General features: G+C 51.8%; 1 protein-coding gene across 2 annotated transcripts; it reads left to right on the forward strand.

The window, feature by feature from the left end:
- The first annotated feature begins 2,662 nt into the window (after positions 1-2,662).
- Positions 2,663-23,300, forward strand: TLE5 (TLE family member 5, transcriptional modulator). Of its 2 annotated transcripts, none has more exons than XM_074978416.1 (7): positions 2,663-3,014; positions 5,848-5,945; positions 9,181-9,244; positions 12,230-12,274; positions 15,706-15,768; positions 20,518-20,592; positions 21,984-23,300. In XM_074978416.1, exons 1-7 carry the CDS (start codon positions 2,988-2,990, stop codon positions 22,200-22,202), a joined length of 591 nt encoding a protein of 196 aa, XP_074834517.1. In that variant the 5' UTR covers positions 2,663-2,987; the 3' UTR covers positions 22,203-23,300. The 2 variants fall into 2 exon arrangements, with proteins under 2 accessions (XP_074834517.1, XP_074834516.1); XM_074978415.1 differs by having other exon boundaries at positions 2,673-3,014; positions 21,981-23,300.
- The last annotated feature ends 1,999 nt before the right edge of the window (positions 23,301-25,299 follow it).

The following is a 25,299-nucleotide window of genomic DNA, read 5'->3' on the forward strand; positions in this document are numbered from 1 at the left end:
GGATTAAAAATTTCATACAGTGACTTGTTCGTAAGACTTCATGTACTATATACTGAATGTAAATACAATATTTATGTGAGAGTTGATTTATTTGATACGGTAAAAAGGAGACAGCAATTGTTCACTGAGTGTGGCTGTGACACTTTTTTATATTTAATTTTATAAGCAAAAAGTAACGAGAAGTCCTGTGGCACCGTATAGACTAACGGATTTAACAGCTTTCGTGGGCAAAGACCCACTTCTCAGATGCAACTTGTAAGCAAGTCGTTTTTAAATGAGGTGAAATTTGGGTGGACAGGAGTGATCACGTTAATCCGTTTCAACAAAAACTATCAGGAGTCATGTGGTACCAAGAAGACTAACAAATTTATTTTGGCATCAGCTTTTGTGGGCTGGTGCCTGTGTTCTCTGTAAGCTGAGAGCTTGGGTGGCCACCCAGGAGAGATTCAAATGCAAAGTGCCCACAGCCTCTACTGGTGGTGCACATTCTCACGTCTTGGTGCACACAGTAAAATTTATTCCATCCATGGATGAAAACAATTGGATAGAACTTTGAATGGAGCCCACTTTCTCCATGCATGTTTCATGGATCTGATGACAGGAGTACAGTAGTGTGGAGAGGCTGAGAGCCACTGGTCTAACGCAATGTTTCCTGTAATCTTTTGCATCCACATGTGGAATTTTAACAGATGTGGAATAATTTTAAGAGCACCGAGGCATGTGTGAATGTGCACCACTGGGAGATACAATAAAACTTTGCTGCAGATCAGCTGGGTGGCATCTGAATTTCTCCTGAGCCTCCCTGCACTAGCGTACAGGCAACATGGGTCTAGCGCAGGGATGAGCCAACTTTACACACACACACACACATATATATATATAGAGAGAGAGAGATACACATCTCATAGAGCTGGAAGGGACCTCAGAAGGTCATTTAGTTCAGTCCCCTGCCCTCTTGACATCGGTTTGACTCAGCTCCCTCAATAGCCTCCTCAAGGATTGAGCTCACAACCCTGGGTTTAGCAGGCCAATGCTCAAGCCACATTAGGCCCCACTTTCATCCCTGCAATTAGCAGGCCTCCTCGAACCCATCTAATGTAATCCAAAAATGTCAGTTGTGTTCATATGAATAAAAACCTTTTTGGTACGTGTAAGAAAATAAGTCTGTAGAATGTAAAAAACTTTATTAATCGGCAAATAAAAGTGAATACACAGTCTTAAAAACACTAAAATGTGGACGAGCCTGAGACCCAGCAGCTGATCGTGCTGTGCCCCCCCCATACAAAATTTCACATCGCCCTCCACTTTGTGCACCCCTGGTCTAGAGGCCCAAACCCCTTTGTCTGTTGGCCCCAGCCAAACCAGGGATAAAAAGGATCCCTGCCCCAAGGCTCTTACAGCCTGTCTTAAACAGAGTCCAGCAGACAGAGGGCCTAGGAGAAGTTTTTATAGTTGGGGGTGCTGCGAGCCATTGAACGAGGGTTACCATATAAGAACTTTTAAAAAAGAGGACACCCCTGAGAGGGACTGTATCAGAACAGTATCTACCAACTCACTGTTGTAGTAATGTATTATAGTATATACAGTATATATCAGCTCTAAGGCGCCACAGGACTTCTTGTTGTTTAAACTGGACAAAGTAGAAACCAGCATTCCCTGTAAGCTAAGCACTTGAGGGGCTGCCCAGGAGAGGTGGTGGACTCTCCATCCCTAGAGGTTTTTAAGTCCCTGCTTGACAAAGCCCTGGCTGGGATGATTTAGTTGGGGTTGGTCCTGCTTTGGGCAGGGGGCTGGACTTGATGACCTCCTGACATCCCTTCCAGCCCTAGGATTCTATGAATACCAGAGGCGTTGCCATGTTAATCTGTAGCTGCAAAAGCAACGAGAAGTGGGTCTTTGCCCACAAAGCTTATGCTCCAATACATCGGTTAGTCTATCAGGCGCCACAGGACTTCTTGTTTAAACTGGACGGAGTGGAAACCAGCGTCGCCGGTAAGCTGAGCATCAGAGGGGTCGCAGAGTTAGTCTGTATCTGCAACAACCAACGAGAAGTCCTGCGGCACCTTCCGGACTCACCGGTGTTTTGGATCGTGCCAGAGAGGTAGCCGTGTTAGTCTGTGCGTATAAGGTCAGGCCGTGCACGGTTGCGGAAGCACTGAACGTAGAAACCCAGACCTTTTCGTTCCGGTATTTCGGCGCATAAGCTTCCGTGGGCCGAGACCCGCTTCGCCAGGGGCCGGGGCGCTATGCGTTTCTGCTGGGGGTGTACCCCCGCCCGCCTCCCGGCGCACTTGAAAATATCCACCCCCCGGCACACGCACACGGAGGGAAAAGATCAGAGGGCACAGGGATGCGAAGGAGCCCTCCACGTAAGCCCAGCGCTTGGGCAGCCGCCAGCACAGACCCAGCCCCTGGTTAGCCCCGCGCCCCCCGGCCGGCAGCGTACGGCGGTGGTGCACCTCCGCTGCTCCCTCGGTGCACGCAACAAAACTTATTCCGCCCCCCGGATGGAAGAACGACGGGACCCGGGTGCCGCCCCCACACCACCCCCGCGCCAGCCGCCGTGGTAGGGGGCGGCCGCTGTTCCGCAGCCCCAAGGCCGGGAGGGTGCAGCTGCGCGGCCCGGGAGAGGGAGCTGCAGGCGGGGGCCCGGCCCGAGGCGCTGCTGCGGCGCTGGGCAGCGAGGGGGCGGCGGGAGCGGCGCGCACACGGGCCCCGGGCAGGGCGGGCGATGCAGCAGGAACAGCAGCAGCAGGTGGTGCTGATCAGCCGCAGGACAGGCGCCCGCAGCCGCCATTAGACAATAGGCGAAGCAGCCGCCGCGGCCGGAGCCGAGCGGGAGCCGAGCGGCGCGGCAGGGCAGCCCCGGCCCGGGGACGCGGCCTAGGCGCGGCGCGGGGGGACAAAAGGCGGCGGCGGCGGCGGCGGGGGCCGAGCGGAGCAGGCGGGTCCCGGCCCAGGGGCCGCAGCGGCAGCCGGAGCCTGACATGATGTTTCCGCAAAGCCGGCACTCGGTGAGGGGGGGCCGGGGGCACGGGGGTGGGGGGAACATGGGGGGATGTAGGGAGCTGAGGGCACTGGCGTGGGGGTTTGAGGGCGCCAGTGTGGGGGGGCTGAGTGGGGGAACGAGGAGGGGGGTTGGGGGCACCAGTGTGGGGGGGGATGTGGGGGGCTGAGGGTACTGGAGTTGGGGGAGCTGAGGGCATTGGTGTGGGGGTTGGGGGGCACCGGTGTGGGGGGGCTGAGAGCACGGGGGGTACATGGGGGCTGAGGGCACCGGAGTGGGGGGGATGTGGGGGGCTGAGGGGCACCGGTGCGGGGGGGCTGAGTGGGGGAAGCGAGGAGGGGGGCTGAGGGCACCAGAGTGGGGGGGATGTGGGGGGGCTGAGGGGCAGCAGTGTGGGGGGGCTGAGAGCACTGGGGGGACATGGGGGGCTGAGGGGCAGCAGTGTGGGGGGGCTGAGAGCACTGGGGGAGACATGGGGGGCTGAGGGCACTGGAGTGGGGGGTGTGGGTGGAACATGGGGAGATGTGGGGGGCTGAGGGCACTGGATGCGGGGGCACATCTGAGTGAGAAGGGGCATTGGTGGGTGTGGAAATGCCTGAGATGGGGGGCTGAGTGCATCGGAGTCAGGTGGTGCTGAGGGTATGGGGGGGCAGGGGAATGCATTGGGGATACACGGGGGGGGAGGAGCGTGGGCTGGGTGTTCCATAGTGAGGCGCTCTAGGGGGCTGGGTGCAGCGGATTACAAGTGGGGTTGGGGGATGGGCGTGCTGGAGTGTGCGTGGGGGGGAGGTTGTGTGGGTGGGCAGGTGTTGTGGGCTCGGGTGCGCCACACTGGAGTGCAAGTGGGGGTGGGGATGTGAGGGGTGTGGGTGCATGGAGTGGTGGGGGATGGGTGCAGCAGATTGTTGGTTGGGTGGTGGGCACTGGGTGCACCACACTGGAGTGTAAGTGGGGGAAATGCGGAGGTGGGGGGGTTGGGCGCTCTGCAGTGAGGGGAGGAAGGGGAATGTGTGCGGAGAGGGCCTGGGTGCAGTGAATTGTGCATGAGGTGTGGGAAATGTCTGGGTTGGGGGGCTGGGCACACTGGAGTGTGCAGGTGCGGGGGATGGGAAGGGACTGGGCTCACCACACTGGAGTGTGCATGGGGGTGGGGCTCAGTGCACCAGAGTCGGGAGGTCTAATCGGGGAGTCCTGGTGTAAATGCAGGGGGCTTCTGTGGTGTTGGGGATGCACAGGAGTGGGAGAACCTCCTAGGCAAAGGGCGTATAGGTGGTATGTGTTTAGAGGGTGGCTGGCTGGCTAGGGGGTGTAGAAAGGGGGCATTGGGTGTGGGGCATAGCATGTAGGGCTCAGCCAGGCACTGGGAGGGAAGGAGGTAGCTCGGAGTACTCTTGGCTGAGAAGGGGCAGCTGCGACAAGCTGTCGCCGCCTTTTTGTGCTGGGAGAACCTATACCCTGCAGGAAGGGGCTGTTAGGGCACATTTTGGGGTGCCGTGGGCTAATCCGGAGGGCCAAACTGGAAGGGATGCAGGGCTGCTGGGTGGGAGCAGCTTGGGGTAATGGGGGTTGGTTGCTGGGGGTACTGGCGGGGAAGGCTGTGGGCTGCACGCTTTGGAGCCCACACTGGAATTTGGGGGTGCTGGCCAAAGCAGTCTGGGGTTTGGATGCTGGCTGGGGCGAGCTGATGGGTGAGGTGCTAGAGAGAGTTTTGATTGCAGGCTGGGACTAGCTGGGTGAGGTGCTAGATAGGGCAAGCAGGTGGGATGCAGGTGCTAGCTGTGTTTTGGGGGTGCTGGTTGGGAATGGGTGGTGGGTGGTGTGCGGTGTGCAGGGCTTATTGGGGGAAGTGTTGTGTGTTGGGATGAGGGTGACAGTCAGCACTATTAGCTGAGTCGCTCTGTGCCTGTCCCTAAAGCTGGTTGCTTTGCTTCCTCCAGTTTTTATGGGGGGTGGGTGTACTCTCTGGAAGATTTCCCTTTCCCCTTCCCCTCTTGCTGCTGTGGGGGCTGGAGCCCCTGATTATCCTGACAGAAAAAGAATAAATGTTTTGTTCTTCCTCCACTTTTTAATACCCAAGTCTAGTTGTGTTAAAGCCACGTAGGAGTGTTGCCTTTTAAAAAAACCCCCCAATTTCAGGCTTGCAGACGGGGGATGAGGGAATATCATACGCCCACCCCTGCCCCATTCAGTTCTCCTTGTGAAATTCTGTGGCACGTTTAAGTGGGGTATTTCCTGGTTGCTGAGGCACTTTTCTTCCTGGTATTCAGGGAAGCATGGTGGAGCAGGCCCTGTGAGTGAAAGCTTGATGCAGCGGTTAGATGCTAGCCTGGGGTTGAGGAGAGCCGGGTTAGCTTCCTTTGACCAGTCATTTAGCCTGCCCGTGCCTCAGTTTCCGATCTGTAAAATGGGGATAATGACCTTGCCCTCTGTCACAGGGTTGCTATAAGGATACATGCATTAATGGAGGCTTTCAGATACCAAGCCCTCACCACCATACTGAGTACTATAGCTGGCAGAGCAGGGACAGGGCTGCATGACCTTGGGCAAGTCACCTCACAGTTATGGCTTGTTTTCTTAAGTGGGGGTGGGTGGGTATTAGGTATTTCCTGGAGGTAGGATGAGGCTTGTTTCCTGCTCCTTGGAGAAGAGTGCTAAGGAAGGGGCCGTTGATGCAGTCATTGCTAGGGGCCTGAAAGCTGGGGGGCGACTGCCTGGTGCTGATGCTCATCTGTGGGCACCAGGGCAGCTATGCCGTGCCAGGGGGAGCAGGGAAAGAGCTAGCTGGGGCATTGTTTTCCCTCCTGCCGCATTGCCAGACACTCTCTTCTGTGTCCTGAAAGGGCTCATCTCACCTGCCGCAGCAGCTGAAGTTCACAACCTCCGATTCCTGTGACCGGATTAAGGACGAATTCCAGCTCCTGCAAGCTCAATATCACAGGTGAGCTGCAGCCTGCGCCCGGTCCAGCTCTCGTGGCCTATGGACTGCGGGGAGCCAGCAGAGATGTTATTCAGTGCCCATGCCAAAGTGCGCGTTGCCTTGGTGACGCCCCTCCTCCCAGCCAGCCGTAAGGGATGCTCTTCTAATAGGCTGCGTGCTGTCACTGTGGTGCTCTCGGTATCTTGCCAGAGATGGCGGTGGTAAATGATGCTTTCACAGGTGGGTCCCAGGGGCCTGTCGCTTATTCTCTTCTGGTGTGAGGCTTTAAGAATTTTTTTAAAAAGGGCTTTCCGGGAGGGAGGGAGATGTTTAGGGGTTGATTTGCTAGATAGATACGTGGTGATAGATGGGCAGAAAAAACAAAGCAGTTTCTTGCAGCCTCCTATACCACTGCACTTGTCAGAGCATCGCTTATGTGAGAAATAGAACTGACCCTAACAGGCAATCCAGGAGAGACTGGAGCAGTGTGCTTTAGTGGACGACTTCCTTCCCAGTGGCCAGACTTGAAATGCAATGGACAGCATTACAGCCAGGATAGCTGTGACTAAAATGGCACCTAGCTGTGGGGTTAAAAAGAGAAAAAGTCCTGCTGTGTGATAACCCTGTAGATCATTAATGCTGAATGCTTTAAATCTTCCCCTTGAGCAGCAGCACTGTTGGTTTGCCCTTGTAGATAGCTGGTTGTACTCTGGGAGTTTCTAGACCACTGTTTTTTAAACTGTGTTTTGCAAGCGCCTGCCACTTTTTTGATATATATAAGCAGTTCTCAACCTTTTCCAGGCGGGGACCCATTTTGACAATTCAGGAAGGCTCGGTGGCCCAAAGCGATTAAAAAATGGGAGGGGGAGGGGAGCAGTGCCATAACTAGCTAACTTGGTGCCTGAGGCAAGAATATAAAATTGTGTCCCATGTGTTTATATATTCATAGTAGTTATTTAATAGAAAAAGGGCAAATAATAATACTGTGTTTATTATTGTGAATTATTATTTCGGTTAATCTGAGTTGTGGTGGGGGAAAGATGCTCATCCCCAAACCACTCCCCCAGTTTAAACCCCACTCTCCAAGGCTGGCAGGGTTGGGGGGCATCGCACTCGAGGGCTGGAGGGGTTGGGGTTTTGGGGGGAAGTTACATGCGGGGATTGGGGTGCTGGGGGGACTCTCACTCAGAGGCTGGAGGAGTTGCACTCCGGCTGGGTGACTCTCACGTGGGCTGGGGGGAAATACAAACAAACAAAAATGAAAACTGAGAAATCAGCTACCTAGAACAGACGGGGGGGGGCAAAAAAGGGTGAAAATTACTTACTGCAAGAGCCTATTAAGTGGCTTGCTTGGGATGACTACACATATCAAAGGTGGAGAAGCTGTCTGTGCAATGCATAATTGCTTCTCTGTTGATAGAGAGAGCTGCCGGATGTGGCAGTGTTAAGGATCTGCAAAGGTCTCCTTTAAGAGCCACATGCAGCTCCAAGCTGCCAGTGAGCCTTAACAAATCTAATTGTGACCCATGTTTGGGTCCCAATCCATAGGTTGGGAATCCCTGATATATATCATACCCTGATGGTATGTATGTTCTGTTATTAAAACCAGATACAATGTTACTACTTCATTGCTCTCATACCTGAATAAATTACTTCATTTTGTTTTTGCTGCCTGTGTTGCTGGCTTTTTGGTTTTTGGATGTGACAACAATTTCTTCTTCCTTTGAAGAAAATTTCCATAGGTGTTCTGGATAAAAAAATGTTATTGTTTGGTGTTCCATGATCTCAAAAAGTTTAAGAAACACTGGTCTAGATAGTTTTGTATCCTGGCTCCCATGCACTAGCACATGGTTGCAATGTTTCAGTTGCAGCCACTGCAGGGGAATGTTTAAATCTAGAGAAGTTCATATATGCTGAACATTTGTAGTGATCTTAAGATTTGACTTTTATCACAACAAAGCCAAAAAAGTGGGGTCTAAATCAACCTGATGGTATCCTCCTTAAGGATCAAAGATGCCGTTATGGCCTATCCAATTTGTGTCCTTAGGATTATGACTTTCCGTGGCTGTTAGCTTGTTTATTTAGCCCTGCTATGACTTGTCCATGTTCCTGGCATCCCAAGCGGGCTTCTGATGGACAATAAGAGGGCAGGTTTGTGCCAACAGGATTACAACAGAAGTTGGTGGTGTACAGAAGTCACTATTCAGAAATGACCGGTTTCTCAGAACACCTCTGCCTTTAAGCAGTGCCTTGTATGGCGTATGCAAAGGCCAGAAGTAAGTTGACAGAAGACTGTAGGTCTTTCAGTGGGAGACATTTGTGAGATCTAACCTGTTGAAAAAGAAACAGGTTCTGTGCAAGGAAAACAGTTCCATTTTGAAATGTGAAACAGTGGCACCTGCTTACTGAAATGCTGTGGAAGTCAACCTGCTTTATTAAATTTAAATAAATGAAGAAGAAGGTTTGGTTTGGGTTTTTCAGTGTCTGTGTTATCAAGAAACTGTTACTTTCGCACAGTGTACCCCAGATCTTTCAGGACAGTGTGTGTAATACTGTCCTGATCGCCCATGTGATCGTTACAGACTGGGTGTGGAAACTGGTCCATGCATCAGGCATTCCTGATACCTGTGACTTGACTCACCCAATTAAGGGCTGCAGGTGATGTTCCCTCTAATTTTTTCCATGGGTGGAATGCATTTTATGTGCACCAAGGCATGTGCTGATGTGCACCACAGGGAGAAATGCACACTGCCGGCTGTGGGTGCTCTGCTAATCAGCTGGACGGTACCCAAATCTCTCCTGGGCAGCCACCCATTCACTCAGCTTATAGGCTACAGGAATAGACCCAAAGACCAGCTGGAGAACTCTTTCTTCCAGTGTGCACTGTTCCAGATGAAAATAAAGGCTTGGGTTATGGTAACTGGGCATAAGACCTTCTTGGCACTGGGCAATGTAATGATGTCCAGATATCTTTTTAACTATTTGTATTGTGGTAGTACCTCGGAGTGCCAGTGATTGGTCAGGATCCCATTATGTTCTGCCTTTGTACAACACCTGGCACAAAAGCAGTCCGCACCCCAAAGAGTTTACAATCGTGTTTTATAGACACTGTAGTTCAGTAGTATTTGGGGGCTGCAGTAGTGCTAGGTGCTGTGCAAATATACAGGACACAACTGTTCATAAGCTGACTGCTGTAGCTCCCCATTGTTAGCTCTGGCCGAGCTCTCTGAGCACCTGTCTGTTTTTGCTCTTCCAGCTTGAAGTTAGAATGCGACAAGCTGGCCAGCGAGAAATCGGAGATGCAGCGTCACTATGTCATGGTAAGGCTGTGCTCCAAGAGCAGAGGGCATGGGGCAGAGGCGAGAGGCCTACACCATGGGATGAAAGAGGACGTGGTTAAACAGAATGCTAGCTTTCACTTTTACCCAATGGGTACCTCCTGTCTAGCAGTCCCTCTGATTTTTTCCATCCATGGGGAGAATAAATTTTATGTGCACCAAGGCACGTGCTGGTGTGCACCACCAACAGAAACAAGCTGCCAGCTGTGGGCGCTCTGCTAATCAGCTGGGCAGCACTTGAATTTTTCCTGGGTGTCTGCCCAAGCACTCAACTTACAGGGAACACAGCTCCCCTCCTTTTGCCCCAGAGTAACTCAGTTTACTCATTTGGGGGTGGCCAGCAGATGTCACCACCTTCTCGCCTCTGTCCTGTTGCCAGGTGAGTGGCGGGAGTAGAGGTTTAGGACAAATGAGTTATTGCGGTGGTTCCCAACCTTTTCACTAGTGCAGACCCCAATTACACCTGCCAAATGGTTCATGGACACCCATCACAGCCCATCCTAGCCACGAGGTACACTTCATTCAATGAAAAAGGAAACCCCAACGTAGAGTTTTGGACAACACTTAGCAACGTTACCAGAAGATATTTAATTTAGAAGTAATTGATTGTACCTTTGCAATTTCTTTAAAACTTATTTACTATTGTTTTTATTTATTTTATTTTTTTCATTGACCCCTTACAATATCCTGGAGTCCACAGACCCCATTGTGTTCTAGGAACAGTTGAGAATGTTACTGGAATAGTAATACAGTCCTGACCAGCCACAAAAAATAGGAGCAGTGGGGCACTGTGCAGACATTCTGTGTTCCAGAGAGCCTACGAATGAATCCAACAGCTCCGGAGAAATGCACGTGTAATGCTCTGTTTTCCAAGAGGGAGTTGAATGTGGTCTCCAAGCCCTCGGATGCTGCAGCAGGAAGGGTCATTTAAAAACTGACTCAGCGTTATTGTGGGGGAGACCTGTGTGTTCTTGGGGTGAAGTTGGTGAGGGCAACACCGGACATGAAGGAGGTGCCAGTCCTAGAAAAGGGATGACATTCTGTTAGCAACAGGCAGATGAACTTGGTGACAGCTGGACCCTAGAGAAGAAGAGGGGTTATGTGTTAAGGAGGGGTGGGGAGGCCCACAGCTGAGAAGCTGCATGTCCGAGCAGTTCTGTAAAGCTGATGGGCCCAGATTGTCACAGGTGGGATTAAACCTGGGACTTTAAGCCATGAGCTAAAAGCCAACAGGCTCTGTAGAGCAAACTTCACTCCCTTGTCAGTGGTCTCGGGGCCACTGGGTTACAGTTGCAGCTCAGGCCTGGCCATTGGGATGCTGGGATTTGATTCCTGGATCTGCTACTGACCTCATGTGTCCGCATGACCTCTCTGTGCCCCTGTAAAGGGGATGGCATTTCCCCTACCTACCTGATAAGAAGTAGTGAGGCTTTGACTTGCTAATGGAGGTGAAGGGCTGTGAGCTCCTTGACTGGAAGGCAGGGGCAAGACAGTGTTATCTTCAGCTTGGAAAATAGCCACACTTGAAACAGGGCTTTGTAATGCAAACACCAGGCAGTGCTGACTTGGAACACAGCTGCTGGGCGTAAATTAGACTCCAGGCTTGATCCTTCTTTGCCTGGTACAGTCATCTGCACAGTCATCTACGCCGCTGCAGAGTGGATGTGAAGCTCTGCCACCTTAAAGCACTGGAGTGAAGAAGGGCTGTGTACGGTGCAGGGCAGTGGAGTATCAGGTGGAGAAATGGCTGCTTGATGTGTACGCTTTGCCCCTTTAATTCGTTACGGAAACACTCCCAGATGTGGGCTGCTGCTATGTGTTGTTAAACATGCCCCCAGAGCTCCTGGGCACAGGTGGGGTAGGGCTGGAGGTGCAGCTCTGCAGCTGAGGCTTGGCTTCGCGTGCTCTTTTTGAGGAGCCAGAGGGACGTTCTTAGTGCTGTGCAGAAAGATGAGCCAGGGCCAGGCTGTCAGTTGCTGTCCGTGCACAGGAATGGAGAGAGAAGAGGCAGGAATGAAGGCAGAACTTCTGGGGAGAGTTACGGATTTAAAAGCAAAAAGCAAAGGGGCAGTGCTGCCAATGGGAGCTATAATATTTTCCACCCAGGTGTGGAATAAATTATGTGCACTGAGAGGCATGTGCCAATGTGCACCACCAGTAGAAACAAACTCATTATAAGAGGTGATGGAGGACAGGAGGGGTTAGGATGAGGTGGAAATACCAGCAAATCTCACCTTCTGCCAAAGCCAGTTTGAGGGTCAGGGAAGGAGACAATTGGTGTGTTTCTTAGGCAGCACCTGGGAGCCACGGTCTGGGACCAGCACCCCCATGTGCTAGCTGCCGTACAGGCATGGAAAAAGAGAGAAAGTTTCTGGCCTCCAAAAGCTGACAGCCAAAGTAAATCATTACGTTTAATCACACGTTGCCCCTGTGGACAGCCATTGGAATGGTTTTTATTTCTGAATTTGTTGGCTGCCGCGGCCGTGAAACTTCAGATTGCAATTGATGAGTGACCCGGTTCCCCGTGTGACTTTAGAAACGAAAAAAAAATCCTTGCACATGAATGTTGATGTTAATCAGCACAAGGGGATCGAGGCGGCGCAATGCAGCGAACGTAGAATGTCCCAGAGATGTGGCTCTGGCCTCACTGAAATACATGGAAGCATTTTCCACTGCAACCCGTATTTCAACCCCAGGGTGCAGGAAGGGATCTGAAACCCTCATGCTCTAGCCTTTAGTGGGGTGGGGAGATCATTTCCCCTCCTGACCTGGTTCTCCTGGAGCTGCTTTACTGCTTGATTTCTTGCACCTTCCTCTGAAGCAGGTGCAGCTAATGTCCAGTGACTCGACCAAGGTGCCGGTCTGCTCCAATCTGGCCCCTTTGCAGCTTCATTATAAAAGCTTTGATCGTTTTCCTTGTGTGTGGAGTCTGAGTTGTGGCTGTTTCTCTTTCCTCTCCCCCTGCAGTATTATGAGATGTCCTACGGGCTCAATATTGAAATGCACAAACAGGTGAGACAAGCTTCTCTCTCCGGGCACTTTCTGCAGCTGTTGGGGTGGGGGAGGAGGTTGGCCTTTCTCAGAAGTTAGTTACTTCCTTCGACGAACCTCCCTTGGCCCCGCTGGCTTAATTTCATTTTTCAAGTCATTGGAAAGCCATGAAGCTTCTCCTCCAGCATGCAAGCTTTGAGCTCCCTTCGGGGTTGATTCATTTCCTTCTGTGCCCCCCCACCCCCAGCATGGATGCGCGTTTGCTGCCTGTAGCTTATTACAGTTCTATTGAAGACACCCACGGCTCTGCCAGACCTATTGGGAGTAGAATCCAGCTGGAGAGGGGAGATTGGTGGGCTATGCTGAGTTCCGCTTCTCCTCTCAGATGTTAGGCTCTGGCGGAAGAGGTGGGGAACCAGAGTGAGCTGGGTATTTCGGTGGGATTGGGGAGTGCCCCATAGACAGGAAGGACTCAAAAGGAGGCGTAAAGGAGGATGTGGTGCCGGGCTGAGAGGCCTCCCCTCCGGAGAGCTGTTGGAATGTTGAGTATTGTGCTGAGCCGTGCCTAGTTCATAACACTCTCCCCCACCCCTGAAATCTTGTTTGGACTTGCTGATCTTTTTAGCAGCTGCTGCTTCCTCCCTGTCACGTGTCCTGCTGAAAAGGCCGGGGAAGCAGGAAGAATCCTTTCAAGATTCTTTGGAAACAATTACCCTGTGATTCAGGAGGGCTTGTGAAGTGGGGTTTTTAACTGTTCAGGGGCTGTATAAAACTCCTGTGATCTACTGTTGTATGGGACAGGCAAGGGGAGAATCTGGTGGCGGTGCGGGGGAGTGTGGTAGATTTTAGGCCCCTATAAAGTCTCTCTCTGGGGCAAGGCGTGGTAAAATTAGTTCTTTTTGGACCTCTCGGTAACTTCAGACCTCTGCATCTGATCCACATCCCAGCTCCAATCCAAAATAAATGGTTCCAGTTAAAGGGCAGCTCCTGTTCTGGATGCAAGATGCTGCAGAATTTGGCTGGCCCAAGGCAGGGATGCAAGGCAGAATTTATAGACCACGGGCAATGTTTTTAGGGTTCAGGGAGCCTGATTTTCCAAAAGCACCGAACCACCCCCACCCCACCCCTGTAAAATTCTCACTTTCTTCTGTTGTCTCACTTTGGACACTCAACACATCACCAGTCCCATTCAAGTGATAAGAGGTCTCCGTTTTTCCACATGGATTTCCTCATTCCATGGCTATCTAAAGAAAATCCCAAACTGGGTTCTGCCTGGACCCACTGTCCCACAAAATGCTATTGCCATTTATGGCGGAGTTTAACTGCTGAGCGCTTTAAGTGAGTTCCAGATCTGAGTCTGCCCGCCCATGGTGGGGGTGAGGGATCTCTGTCTTGTTTCTCTAGCAGCAAGCAGACTGAGCCCATCTGGTACACATGAGATGTGCGACGCAGAATACTTGCTTTAATGTTTCCAAGCTCTCCCCACTGCTGGATCCAGGCCAAAAGATGCAGATCAGCACCTAACAGGACTAGCAAAAGTCCCTAATGCAGTGAGGCACATAAGTCCTATTGATTTTTGCAGTCACAGATTTTTACACCTGGTGTGATCATCTGTATAATTTAGGCCAAAGGAATTCTCTGCATTAATTCCTGCTTCAAGACTTATCATAGAGTTGGACTTGATGACCTCCTAACCACTGCTCAGAGCAAGACCAATGCAAACTAAATTATCCCAGCCAAGGCTTTGTCCAGCTGTGACTTAAAACCCTCCAGGGATGGAGATTCCATTCCACTCTCCTGAGGAAGTAGATTTTCCTAATATCCAACCTAGACCTCCCCCACTGCAACTTGAGACCATTGCTCCTCGTGCTGTCATCTGCCACCACTGAAAACAGCCTCTCTCCATCGTCTTTAGAACTCCTGTTCTGGTAGTTGAAGTCTGCTGTCAAATCCCCCCCCTCACGCTTCTCTTCTGTAGATTAAATACACCCAAATCCCTCAGTCTTTTCTCCTCAGTTATGTGCGCCCGCCTCCAATCATTTTTGTTGCCCTCCGCTGGACTGTCTCCAATACGGCCACGTCCTTTCTGTAATCGGGGGCCTGGAATTGAATGCAGTATTCCAGATGCGGCCTCACCAGTACCGAAGAAAGCGGAGTAATCACTTCCCTCGGTCTGCTGGCAGTGTTCCTACTAGTACAGCCCAATATGCTGTTAGCCTTCTGTTGACTCCTGACTTTCGTCTGAGTTTGAACTAGAGGGTGTCTTTTAGGAAAACATCTTGTCTAAATTTACCCATTTCCGGGGATGGAGAACCCACCGCAGCCCTGGGCTGGAGCGGTTCATAGGTCTTGTTTAAAAACATGCACCTTGTTTCTAGTCCAAATTTGTCTGGCATTAGTATCCTGGCACCGGATCTTGTTAGTCCTATATCTGCTAGAGCGAAGTGCCCTCGATTTTCATCATATTTCTCCTCCATGCAAGTACTTTGGCTTGGTCAGCCCTGTACCATCTCAGGGATACCCCCCTCGAGTTTGTCACCCAGATGTGTTTTGCCATCCTTGAATCTTTCTCGTTGCTCTTCTCTGAAGCCTTTCTCGTTTTTCACATTAGGTTTCCAGCCTGCTTGGTGGCTTCTGTAAACCCTTTGTAGGTGCCTGTCCGTATTGCCACCCTGGCCTCATTTTACTCTCCATAAAAATATATATGAGATGAGCTCTGACTGAATGAACAGCTGTGCTCATCCCCCCAGAGAAAAGCATTAAAAAAACATTTAGTCTTTTTAGTAAACCCCCTGGGAACCAGCTGACACTGTTGTTTTATCTGATCTTTGCTATCGGGTTTTTTTTTCCTTCCTTTTTGCCCTTCCTATTAAGCATCGGCCTTTGTCTCTCCCTGGGCCTATTGGTGGTTATTAACCAAGTCTCCCTCTTGCTAGCTCAGCGGCTGAGAGAACGTTCCTGGTGCAAACACGTAAGATTTATAGAATTCAAAAAAAAAAAAAAAAATGCGGGGGAGGGGTCAGATGATTCCACAGAGACAGACAACTGATTTCATCACAGCCTCTCCCTCCTGGAAGTGAGACCAAGAGAGTCAGCCGAGCATCGTGCATAATTCAAGGCTTCCCAGCCTGGTTTCTAATAAATTTCCTTCCTATAGGTCCCTGCTTGCTTTATTAAATGCAGATTTGAGTCCCAGAGAGGGAAGGGGGAATATTGAAAACTCACTTTCTCTGATCAGCAGGATTTATTTGTGTAAGAGTCTGGAGTGGATTTCTCTCCCTTCCGCCTACCACCCTCTCCCCGCACAAGTGGGTCTGTGCTGCTTCTCTGGAACTCAGGGACGTGGGTTGGAAGCTTGGGTCGGTGGATATTGACCAGGGCAGTTAATCTACAGGGCATCTGCCACTCTTCTGACTTTTTTTTCTTCTTCTTCTTCTCCCCTTTTTCTCCAGGCTGAAATCGTCAAGCGGTTAAACGGGATTTGCGCTCAAGTCTTGCCCTACCTGTCTCAGGAGGTAATTTCCCCCACCCCACCCCATTCCGTTTTCACACTGCGAACTGCATGTGGTGGGGCTTTAACAATCCCTCTTAAATGAACGTTCCTGCCAGTTGGAATGCCTTCAGATCTTTCTTGGATTGAGCGGGCGTTGTGGGGCTGCCCCATCGAGCTGAGTAGGGGGGCAGTGTTCCCTGTCAGCTGTGCACCTGGGCAGCACCTGAACCGCTCCTGGGTGGCCGCCCGCATGATTAGCAGGACGCCCACAGCTGGCAGCCTGTGTTTCCATTGGTGATGCCCCTGTGCATGTGCCTTGGTGCACAGAACAAAATGTATTCCGTCCCGGATGGAAAAAACTAGAGGGAACGCTTCAAGTGCTCAGCCCTGCTGACCAGGCCTGGGTGGTTTCCAAAGTGGTCTGTGCCGGACACAACAAATCTGGGAGAAGTTGTCATTTGCTTTTGTCTCTGCTTGGGCGCTGGCCCTGCTGCAGCCCTCGCCTCGAACATTTAAAGTTGCCCCTGAGTGGGGGCCCCCTGTTCCCAACCCCCACACTACATGGGCTGGCGAAAATGCCTTCTCCTCCTTTGTGGAGCATCCGCAAACAAAGATCGTCTCTGTTCGCTTGCCTTGCCTTTCCCATGATTAGAGTCATCGTCTGCTTCTGTGAACTGTGGCTGGGGCACGTTGGCAGCTAATTAGGAGGATGGAGTGTGTATTAAAAAAACCCTCTCCATATGGCTGATTCGGAAGTTCTTCTTCATTCCTTTGCTTCATTAATTAATATACTTGCAGCCTTTCTCTTTTTTTAAAGAGAAGAGTGAGGCGGATTAAGTGGAGAGGGAGAAAAGCACAGGGAGCATAGGGGAAGAATGACACCTCAGTTTGATTTTGACTGAGCGGCTCGGAGAGTTTACCTTTGCAGTACCAGTCTCATAAAATGACTTGAGGCCAATGGAACTCTGGCTGGAATTAGCCATAACGTTGGTGATAGGGGGGTTACTGAGTTCTCCACGTGGGGGAGAATTTAAAGAACTCGAAGATCAGAGCTCTTGAGCAGCTTAACTGCAGCTAAATCTTTTCTCTGTCTCAGCACAGTGCCCTCATCCTGTCCCTCTGCCAAGCTGGGGAAGAATCTAATGGCTGGAGACAGTAGCTGAAGGCTTTTTCCTATTGCTACCCAAGTGGTCCATTTACAATTGTACATTTTCTCAATACAGCTGTTGCTGTTCTGATTTTTTTTCTAGCATAGGTGCTGGCTTTTCCCATGGCTTTCTAGGCGCCTGTCACTGAGAATTTTTGCCCATGTCACCTTCCGGGGCAGAGAGTGTAGGATCTCTGGAGAAAATATTTGGGTGCTGAAACTAACAAGTGTTTATTGCTTGCTGCTTTTCGTAGGGGTTCTGAGTAGCTCCTTGCTTATGGCAGTAGTCTGAGATTTGTTGCATGGCCCAGGTGAAGGGTAAAACTTTCCCACTTGTGTCCAGTTAGCACGATCCTGCCCCCTTCTTCTGTGGCACATGGGGCCTTCTTGTGTTGGAAATGGACTTTCAGTGTCGGGGTGGGCATGGGGCCTGCAGGTTGCAAAGCCTACCTGCGCTTGGGATCCAGGGTGGATGAAAATCCCTCATTTCTTTAATTTAAAAAAAGTCATATTTTAAATAGATTTAAAATTAAATTGGAACAAAAATGTTAGGGCTTGAACATCCTAGCATCTGTTAAAAGAATCTACATAGCATTAAGCAGAACTGTGCTTAACGGGTAGCAGGCCTTAGCAAAGTACCTTTTATCCAGGGTCTTGTTGAAGTGCTAACTTGGTGGCCTGTTCTGCAGGTGCAGAGGGAATACTTCCTTCATTTTAGTTAGTTCGACTTACTCATTCAGTGACTGGATCATTCAGAACAGAGAAACCCCTTGACAGTTGGAAAAGCCAGGAATGTGCATTGAGCGTGTAAGAGTGATCACATTGGGGACCAGTGGTTCATCTAGTACAGGGTCCCAGCATGCAACAGTGGCTGGAGTCAGATGTTTCAGAGGGAGTAAGCAAAGCAGGAAATGGAGCAAGCTATGCCGCTCTGTCATGTAGTCCCACCTTTTGGCAGTCATAGCTTTAGGAACACCCAGAGCTTGAAGTTACTTTTCTGACTGTCTTGGCTAATAGCTGTTGATAAGTTCATGCAGGATAAGTCCAGCTCCTTTTCTGAACACAGTTCACAAAATCCCCTGGCAGTGAATTTCACAGGTTGACTATATGTTGTGTGAAGAAATACAGGTTGAACCCCTCTAATCCAGCACGCTCGTTTCGCAACATCTGTAATCTGGCATGATTTTAGTTACCTGGGCGACCACTTAACCACGGGTCTGGCCAAGTTTCCTGTGGTCCCATTGAGTTTTTTTGCAGCCACCAGGCCTGGCTCTCAGTGTTCTGTCCTGTTACGTAGTTGTAATTTATCCCTAAATGTCTTCTCAGAGCCCAGTAAGCAGTGAAAGTGTTGATGATGTGCTAGACAATATTGACCTCCCGTGGTCTGGCAAATTCTCTTGTCCGGCAGTGGTCAGGTCCTGACGGTGCCAAACGAGAGAGGTTCAACCTGTACTTCCTTATTGTAATTTTAATCCTGCCTATTAATTTCATTTTGTGTGCCGGGCTCTTGTGTGAAATGATAAATAATACTTTATTTTTTTCACACTGCTCATAATTTTGGAGGCGTCTGTCATGTTACCCTTTCATCATTTCTCAATCTGTGTATAAAAAGGATGAGATCTGCTAGCTCTAATATTGTGAAGGACATGGTGACCAGAAACATCAGTTCAATTCAGCAACTCTGTGTGATAGTTCAGTTGTTTAATGGATCAGTCAGTTTTAAATGGGAAATGTTTTGATAAACTTAACTTTTTCTCAAGTACCTGCCCATTTAATACACTTCTGTTGTAACTAATATGTTTTAAAATGTTTGGGGGGTTTTGTGCATTTTTAATTGTATTGCTACCCAGGTAGAGCTTGACACGCCACATTTGAAAATTAATCACCTAGGAAATCACAAATGAGTCAGTCACCATTTTCTAACGTAATAGTTGCTTAAATAAAATGTGAATAGATAGATGCAGCATATCCTTCTGGTTCACAAAAAGAAGCACCAAATGTAGATTAAAGGGCATATTTATTTGTTACCAGCCCATGAGAATTCACATTTCTTTAGAAAAATAAACTAGTATAAACACAATACAAAATTAAAAGGGATGATTATAATCAAGGGTGTTGCTTGGTGATCTGAATCATGATTCAAATTGGTTATTTTAACTCATTTTTGGTTTAAATCAATCTACCTAACTGAACCGTATGCTGCCTCGGGGGTTTGAAGTTGAGGAAGTGGGGCTAATTAATGGCATGTCTACCTTTATTGGAAGATAGGCTCGTTCAGGGTCTATCTTCCGGGGATCGATTTAGCATGTCTAATGGGGAGGGGCTAAATCGAACTATCAGGGCTCTACTGTCGTCCCTGATGGTACTCATCCTTGCAAGGAGTATGGGAGATGGGTGGGGGAGCTTGCTGTTTGGCCAGCCAGAGCAATCAATCTTCAATATGCTGATTCCAGCTACTATGCAAGTTTATAAAATCCTAAGTGGTGTGGCGAAAGCTAATGAGGAAATGTTGTTTAACCCTTGGCATAACCCAAGAGCCAGCCGTTGCCCAATGAACTGAATAGGCAGCAGGGTTCAAACAAATGTAAGGAAGAACCTCTACACACAATGCAGAGTCAGCCTGGGGACTTAGTTGCCAGGGGATGTTGTGAAGGCCAGAAGAACTGGGTTCAAAAAGGAGCTAGGTAAGGTCATGGAGGGCAGGCCCACCAATGGCTGTTAGCTGGTTTGTTCACTGTCTGAAAAGAGAGTCTGGGCTGGAGCAGGGCAGGCAATAATTTTCACAGAGGGGCCACTTCAGGAATTTTGGCGCTGGTTGCAGACCGGTTCTGGGCCTTCCAGAAGGGGCGGGGCCTTGGGCAGAAGGGGCGGGGCTGGGAGGCTACAGAAAGAGTATGAGTGAAAGAGAAAGTGTGTGTGAGTGAGAGAGAGAGAGAGAGATTGTGACCCAGTGTGGGTTGCAATGCGTATGTGACAGTGACTGTGTGTGCAGGGCACAGGCTTGGTCACCAAGAGCTGGAAGGTGACCCAGGAAGTTCCTGTGGGTTCCCTCTTCTCCCCCCACCACCCTCTGTGCCGTGGCTGCGCTTTGCGCAGAAACTTCTCCATAGGGCCTCATGTGAATGCTGTGATAACCTGAAAGCTGCCTGTCATCCACACAGCTCGGGCAGTGGCTGCTCCCCCTGGCTTTGCCCATCTCTCTCCCTCCTTGATCTGGAGGGGCTGGTATGCATAGGGCTGGAGTCCAGCCTGCAGTCTCTGCTCCTTGGCCTTTCAAGGTGCTAGTCCAGCTCCCCTTGTTCCAGTGGGAGCTCTCCGGTCTGCCCTGCAGCGTATCCCCCTGGGGCAGTTCGCCTGGTGCTGTGGGTGGGGAGCAGTGTCTCACGACCGAGGGCTGACCGGCCTCTCAGCGTTGGGGTCTGAGTCACCCCAGGGGGCCTGCGTGGGTGAAGCTTGCCCTGCTGCTGTTGGGATGAGTTTGAGCTGCTGGGAGAACCTTGGAGTCGCCAGTGTGGGCTGGACCCAGCCGGTATGAGGAACACGCAGCAAGTTTTAAATACCTCTAAAAGGCTCTAACTTTCCCTCTCTTCTCCCCACCCCCATGCCCCCCCCCCCCCCCCCAAGCACCAACAGCAGGTCCTGGGAGCCATCGAGCGAGCCAAGCAAGTGACTGCGCCGGAGCTGAATTCCATCATCCGTGTACGTGATGCGCGGTTAGGAGCGGGGTGGGGGTGACCACCGGGGCCAGGTCTCTGGCTCACTGGGGTTATTGAAAGCAGACGGGCCAGGGCAGAGAAGGTTGTAGCTCTTCTGTGGGAGGGTCAGGTGGGACTCTGAGCTCTGTCCCCTTGGCCCCCCCTCCCCACACTCACTCATTTCCCCCACCTGCAGTGTGGACGGCGCCGTGCTCTGCCACGCTGAAATAATAGAACTGAATTTAAGTGATTTAATGTCTGGATCCCTCCAACCGCCTTGCCAGCCATTAAACCAATTACATTTAGTTGATTGTTTCAGTGGTGGCAGAGCAGGGAGCTGCAAGTGGCTCCTTAAAGAGTCACATGTGACTCCGGAGCCTCAGGTTGTCTGTCCTGCCCCAGCCTGATTACACCCCCTGCCCCATGCTCACTTTGGCCAGCTTGGGCACTGCTGCTGCAGGAAAAGGCTTTGCAGGCCAGATAAAAAGGCTTTGGGGGCTGGATTCTGGCCACGTGTTGGCCATCCCTAGTCTAGCCAGAGCTGCCCTTGACTTGTTGGCCTGGCTTATTCACGCAGCACAGGAACAGAGCAAGGAGCAGAGACAGGGCTAGGAAAGGGATGGGTGTGGGACCCACAACGTGACTGAGCCTGAAGCTGTAGCCTGGTCTGGGTTTGGCTCAAGTGTGGGCCCTGGGCAAAGTGAGAGGAGGCCTGGCTCTGCAACTTGGAAGGGGTGGGTGGAGTCTCTGGTGAAAGGGGTGGGGCCAATTGCAGAAGGGGCGGGGCCTGGGTATTCAGTACCATCCCCTCCCAGCCACGCCCAGCCAGAGCTGCACTGGCGTGGCAACTCAAAGGCGCCCGGAGCTTCAGCTGCTGGTACTTTGGCGGTGATGGTGGCTGGAGCTCTGGGCCCCCTTTGCCCACCCCTTGGTCGTTGTGGGAGAGGGTGAGGGGTTCCCCTCTGGCCTGATCTGCGGAGGGATACACGTCTGGTGCAGGGGCCTGTGCTCAAGTGGGAGCAGCGGTTGGCCGAAAGGGCGGCCGTCAGCATTCCCTGGAAACTGAGCGCTTGGGCGGCCACCCAGGAGAGCCTCAGGTGCTGCCCAGCGGATTAGCAGAGCGCCTGCAGCCAGCGCTGTGTGTTTCCATAGGTGGTGCACGTCCACACCTGCCTCAGTGCACAGAACAAAATTTATTCTGCCCATGGATGGAAAACATTCAAGGGAACGCTGGCGGCCATCCCAGCAGCCACTCGAGATGAGGCCATCTCGTGGCTGGGTTACCCGGGGCAGCGGCGGTGGTAGTGGTGGAGGGGGCTGTGGTGGGAGGGGGCCGCAGGCTTTCCAAATGACACATGCCCGTCCTGTCTGTCCCTCCATCGTTCTCTACAGCAGCAGCTTCAGGCTCACCAGCTCTCGCAGCTCCAGGCTCTGGCTCTCCCCCTGACTCCACTGCCTGTGGGCCTCCAGCCCCCTTCCCTCCCAGCTGTCAGCGCCGGCACCGGGCTCCTCTCGCTCTCAGCCCTGGGCTCCCAAGCTCACCTCTCCAAGGAGGACAAGAATGGTCACGATGGGGACCCCCACCCAGATGACGACGGGGAGAAGTCGGATTAAAGCTGGGGGCGGGAGGCGGCGGGGTGAGGGGGGCGCGGTCTGTAAAACATGCAGTATCACCCGGCTCAGCGCTCTGCAGAAGTGCAGTGGTTCGGACGGCGGCATCCCACCAGGCGCACAACATGTGCCCCCCCCCCACGCCCACCTGGTGGCGTGCGCGTGGGGGGGGGGCGGAAATCTGAACCACCGTCTCCCTTGAACCGCAGCAGCGCTAACTGCTGCAGCCACGACCTCCAGGTCGCTAAATTGCACCCTTCCCAGCCCCAGCTCCATCGCAGCTGCTCCCACGCTGCTGTCTCCAGCTCCTGGCCTGCGGTACAATGAGCTGCCCCCCGCCCCCCAACCCCCACGTGCACACACATGCTGAGCTGACGGTCCAGCTGTGTCTGGACTCCGGCTCCTCCCTGCAATCACAGTGGTACCTTCCTGCCTCCCCCAAACCCAAGCTATTTCCAGACCTGCTGTGTATTTAAAGAGACATACCTGTTCTCCATCCCAGGTCCCACCCCTACACACCCCTGCCTTGGTAGGTCTCGGTGACAGCTCGCTAATTCTGGACCTGTTTTTTCGCAGCCCCTCACCTGTCCTAGGGCCAGTTCTGCACAGTGCTGTTGTGCATGTATCCCTGTCTAACCAGTCCTGGGAGCACAGTCCAGAGCCCTCAGTTGCCAGGTCTCTCTCTTCCTGCTGCTTCTCCACGTTTAGCTGGAGTCCCTGCCAGCTGGCCCTCTCCAGCATGGTCCCCCGGCTGTCTAAGATGGTGGGAGAAAGGAGGAGGGGAGAAATCGGAGCAGATTAAAACCTCCCACCGCTTCCCTCCCTCCCTCCCTCCCTCCCTCCGCCTTTGGAAAAAAGGATACTGCAGCTGTCTCCTGTTTCGATTTCAGTGCGCTAGCGTGTCTGTCTTTAAAACAAAAACAAAGCAAAATGGAATTTTAAAAAAAGGATCTCGTGTTTGTACATAGTCCTTTAGAGAGAAATCTTGTTTGGCTTTTTGTGTTTAATCACTCAACCTATATGAAGAGGAACTGAAAATGCTGTACGGAGGATGTTACTAGCTGTGCCTTTCAAATAAAGAAATAAGAAGGTTGGTTAAAACTGTGACTCAGCATCTTCTCTCTGGGCTTTTGGTCAGCACCGGAGGATGGGAAAGGGAGAAGCAAAATGGGGGTGTTTTTCATATTACCGCTGAGGTACCTGAGGTCAGTGCCATGCTATGTATGTACAAGACCCAGCATGTGGTGAGAGGCAGGTCCTGTCCCCTACAGCTTAGACTACCTAGACAGGAGCTTGGGGGTCTGGGGAACAAGGTGCTGAGAGAGGAGACGAATCGCCCCACATCAGCGGCAGGGCAGGACTCCTGCTCAGTGTTGTGTTCGCTCAGCGCGTTGCCTGTGCTGGGCGCTCTCAGTGGCAGGGCAGAGAAGACTCCGAGGGCCCAATCCTGCCTGCCGTTGACGTGCTGTCCCACAGCGTCAGGCTCTGTGTGGCGTTAGTGATGCTCCACTTCCAGGAGAGGGAAAGGTTCCCCAGAGGCCATCTGCTCCATTACGCCAGCCTGGAGAGCGGCTTCTGCTGGGAGTCTGAGGCTGCAGGAGCCCTGCCTCTGGTTTGCACCTGGCTGGGTCGATTGCAATGCCCCAGACGAAAAGGCTGGGCGAGAATTTCCTGCCCAGGGTTCCTGTTGAAGTTTTCCATCCATGGGTGGAATAAATTTGATGTACCTCAGCATAGCAACTCACGCTGCCGGCTGTGGGCACCTGACTCACACCTGGGCGGCTGCCCAAGTGCTCAGCTTACAGGGAACGCTGCTCCTGCCCCCAGCACCTTTCATGCACTAACGTGTTTCGTTCACGGGGCTTTTTCTGTTCTCCCTCCCCTGCTCTGTGCTCCCACTCAGCGTGGCACAGTAGCTGCCCTCAGCACCCAGGCCTTTCCCTTGCTGCAGGCAGAGCTCTGCAATTGCGGGCTGCCAGGGTTCGCCCTGCCCACTGAGCTGGGCTGTGGGAGAGGCAGCTGCTGCTGCTGTTGGGGCTTTGGTGAAAGGAACATCCCCACCGGAAATAGGCGGGCGGCTTCTTGTAGGAGCAAGCCAAAGAGACAATAAAGGGGAAGGAGCAGGGACCTTTCTGGGAGTGCAAGGTGGCTGAAGGCTAGTTCTGCAATGGGTTTTTGTGCTGGTTGGATGTTATAGCACTGGGCCACTCACTCTGACTGGTGGAAATGACCTGTGCTACCCTGCAGCTGTTATAACATGACTTTTCCAGTCTGCACAGGACCAGCCCTCCACGTGCTCCAGCAATGCTGCCGGCCTGGTTTCTTCCTCCTACCCCCGAGAGGCGCTGAGCATTCACTGCACCCCTGTTGCTCAGCACATCTGGACAATCAGAGCCATGTTCCCTGTAAGCTGAGCACTCGGGCAACCACCCAAAAAAGATTCTGGTGCCCACAGCTCATCAGCAGAGCCACAGCCGGTAGCGTGTGTGTCTGGGTGGTGCACATCTGGACATGCCTCAGTGCATATAATAAATTTTATTCCACCCATAGATAGAAAAAAATGATGCGGGAGTGGTGACTCAGACTCTTGCTGCCCTGGGGCCTGGGCCTTTCAAATAAATAAGAAGGGTGGTTAAAACCATGACTCGGCATCTGCTCTCTGGGCTTTGAGTCAGTAAAAGAGAACGGGGAAGGGAGAAGCAAAGGACCTGGGTTCTTTGCTGATTGGATGCGTGGTCTTTTATGGCCTGGTGCTCTGCCTTAGTTTCGCCATCTGGAATCGGCTGCTACCTCTCACTAATCTGAGCAGTCCTCTGGCTTCGGACCCTCCTTCTAACTCGCTAACAGCAGTCAGGTCTTGCTCTCTCTCATGCCGGCTGGAGTGGGGAACATGAGAATGGCCGAACTGCATCAGACCAAAGGCCCAGCTAGCCCAGTGTCCTGTCTGCTAACTGTGGCTTGTGCCAGGTGCCCCAGAGGGAGTGAACAGAACAGGAGATCATTGAGCGATCTCTCTCCTGTCATCCATTTCTAGCCTCTGACAAACCAAGACTCAGGACACCATCCCCACCCGTCCAGGCCCACAGCCGCTGATGGACCT

Source organism: Carettochelys insculpta, chromosome 27 (assembly GCF_033958435.1).
Source record: "Carettochelys insculpta isolate YL-2023 chromosome 27, ASM3395843v1, whole genome shotgun sequence".
In the NCBI taxonomy this organism is placed as follows: Eukaryota; Metazoa; Chordata; order Testudines; family Carettochelyidae; genus Carettochelys; species Carettochelys insculpta.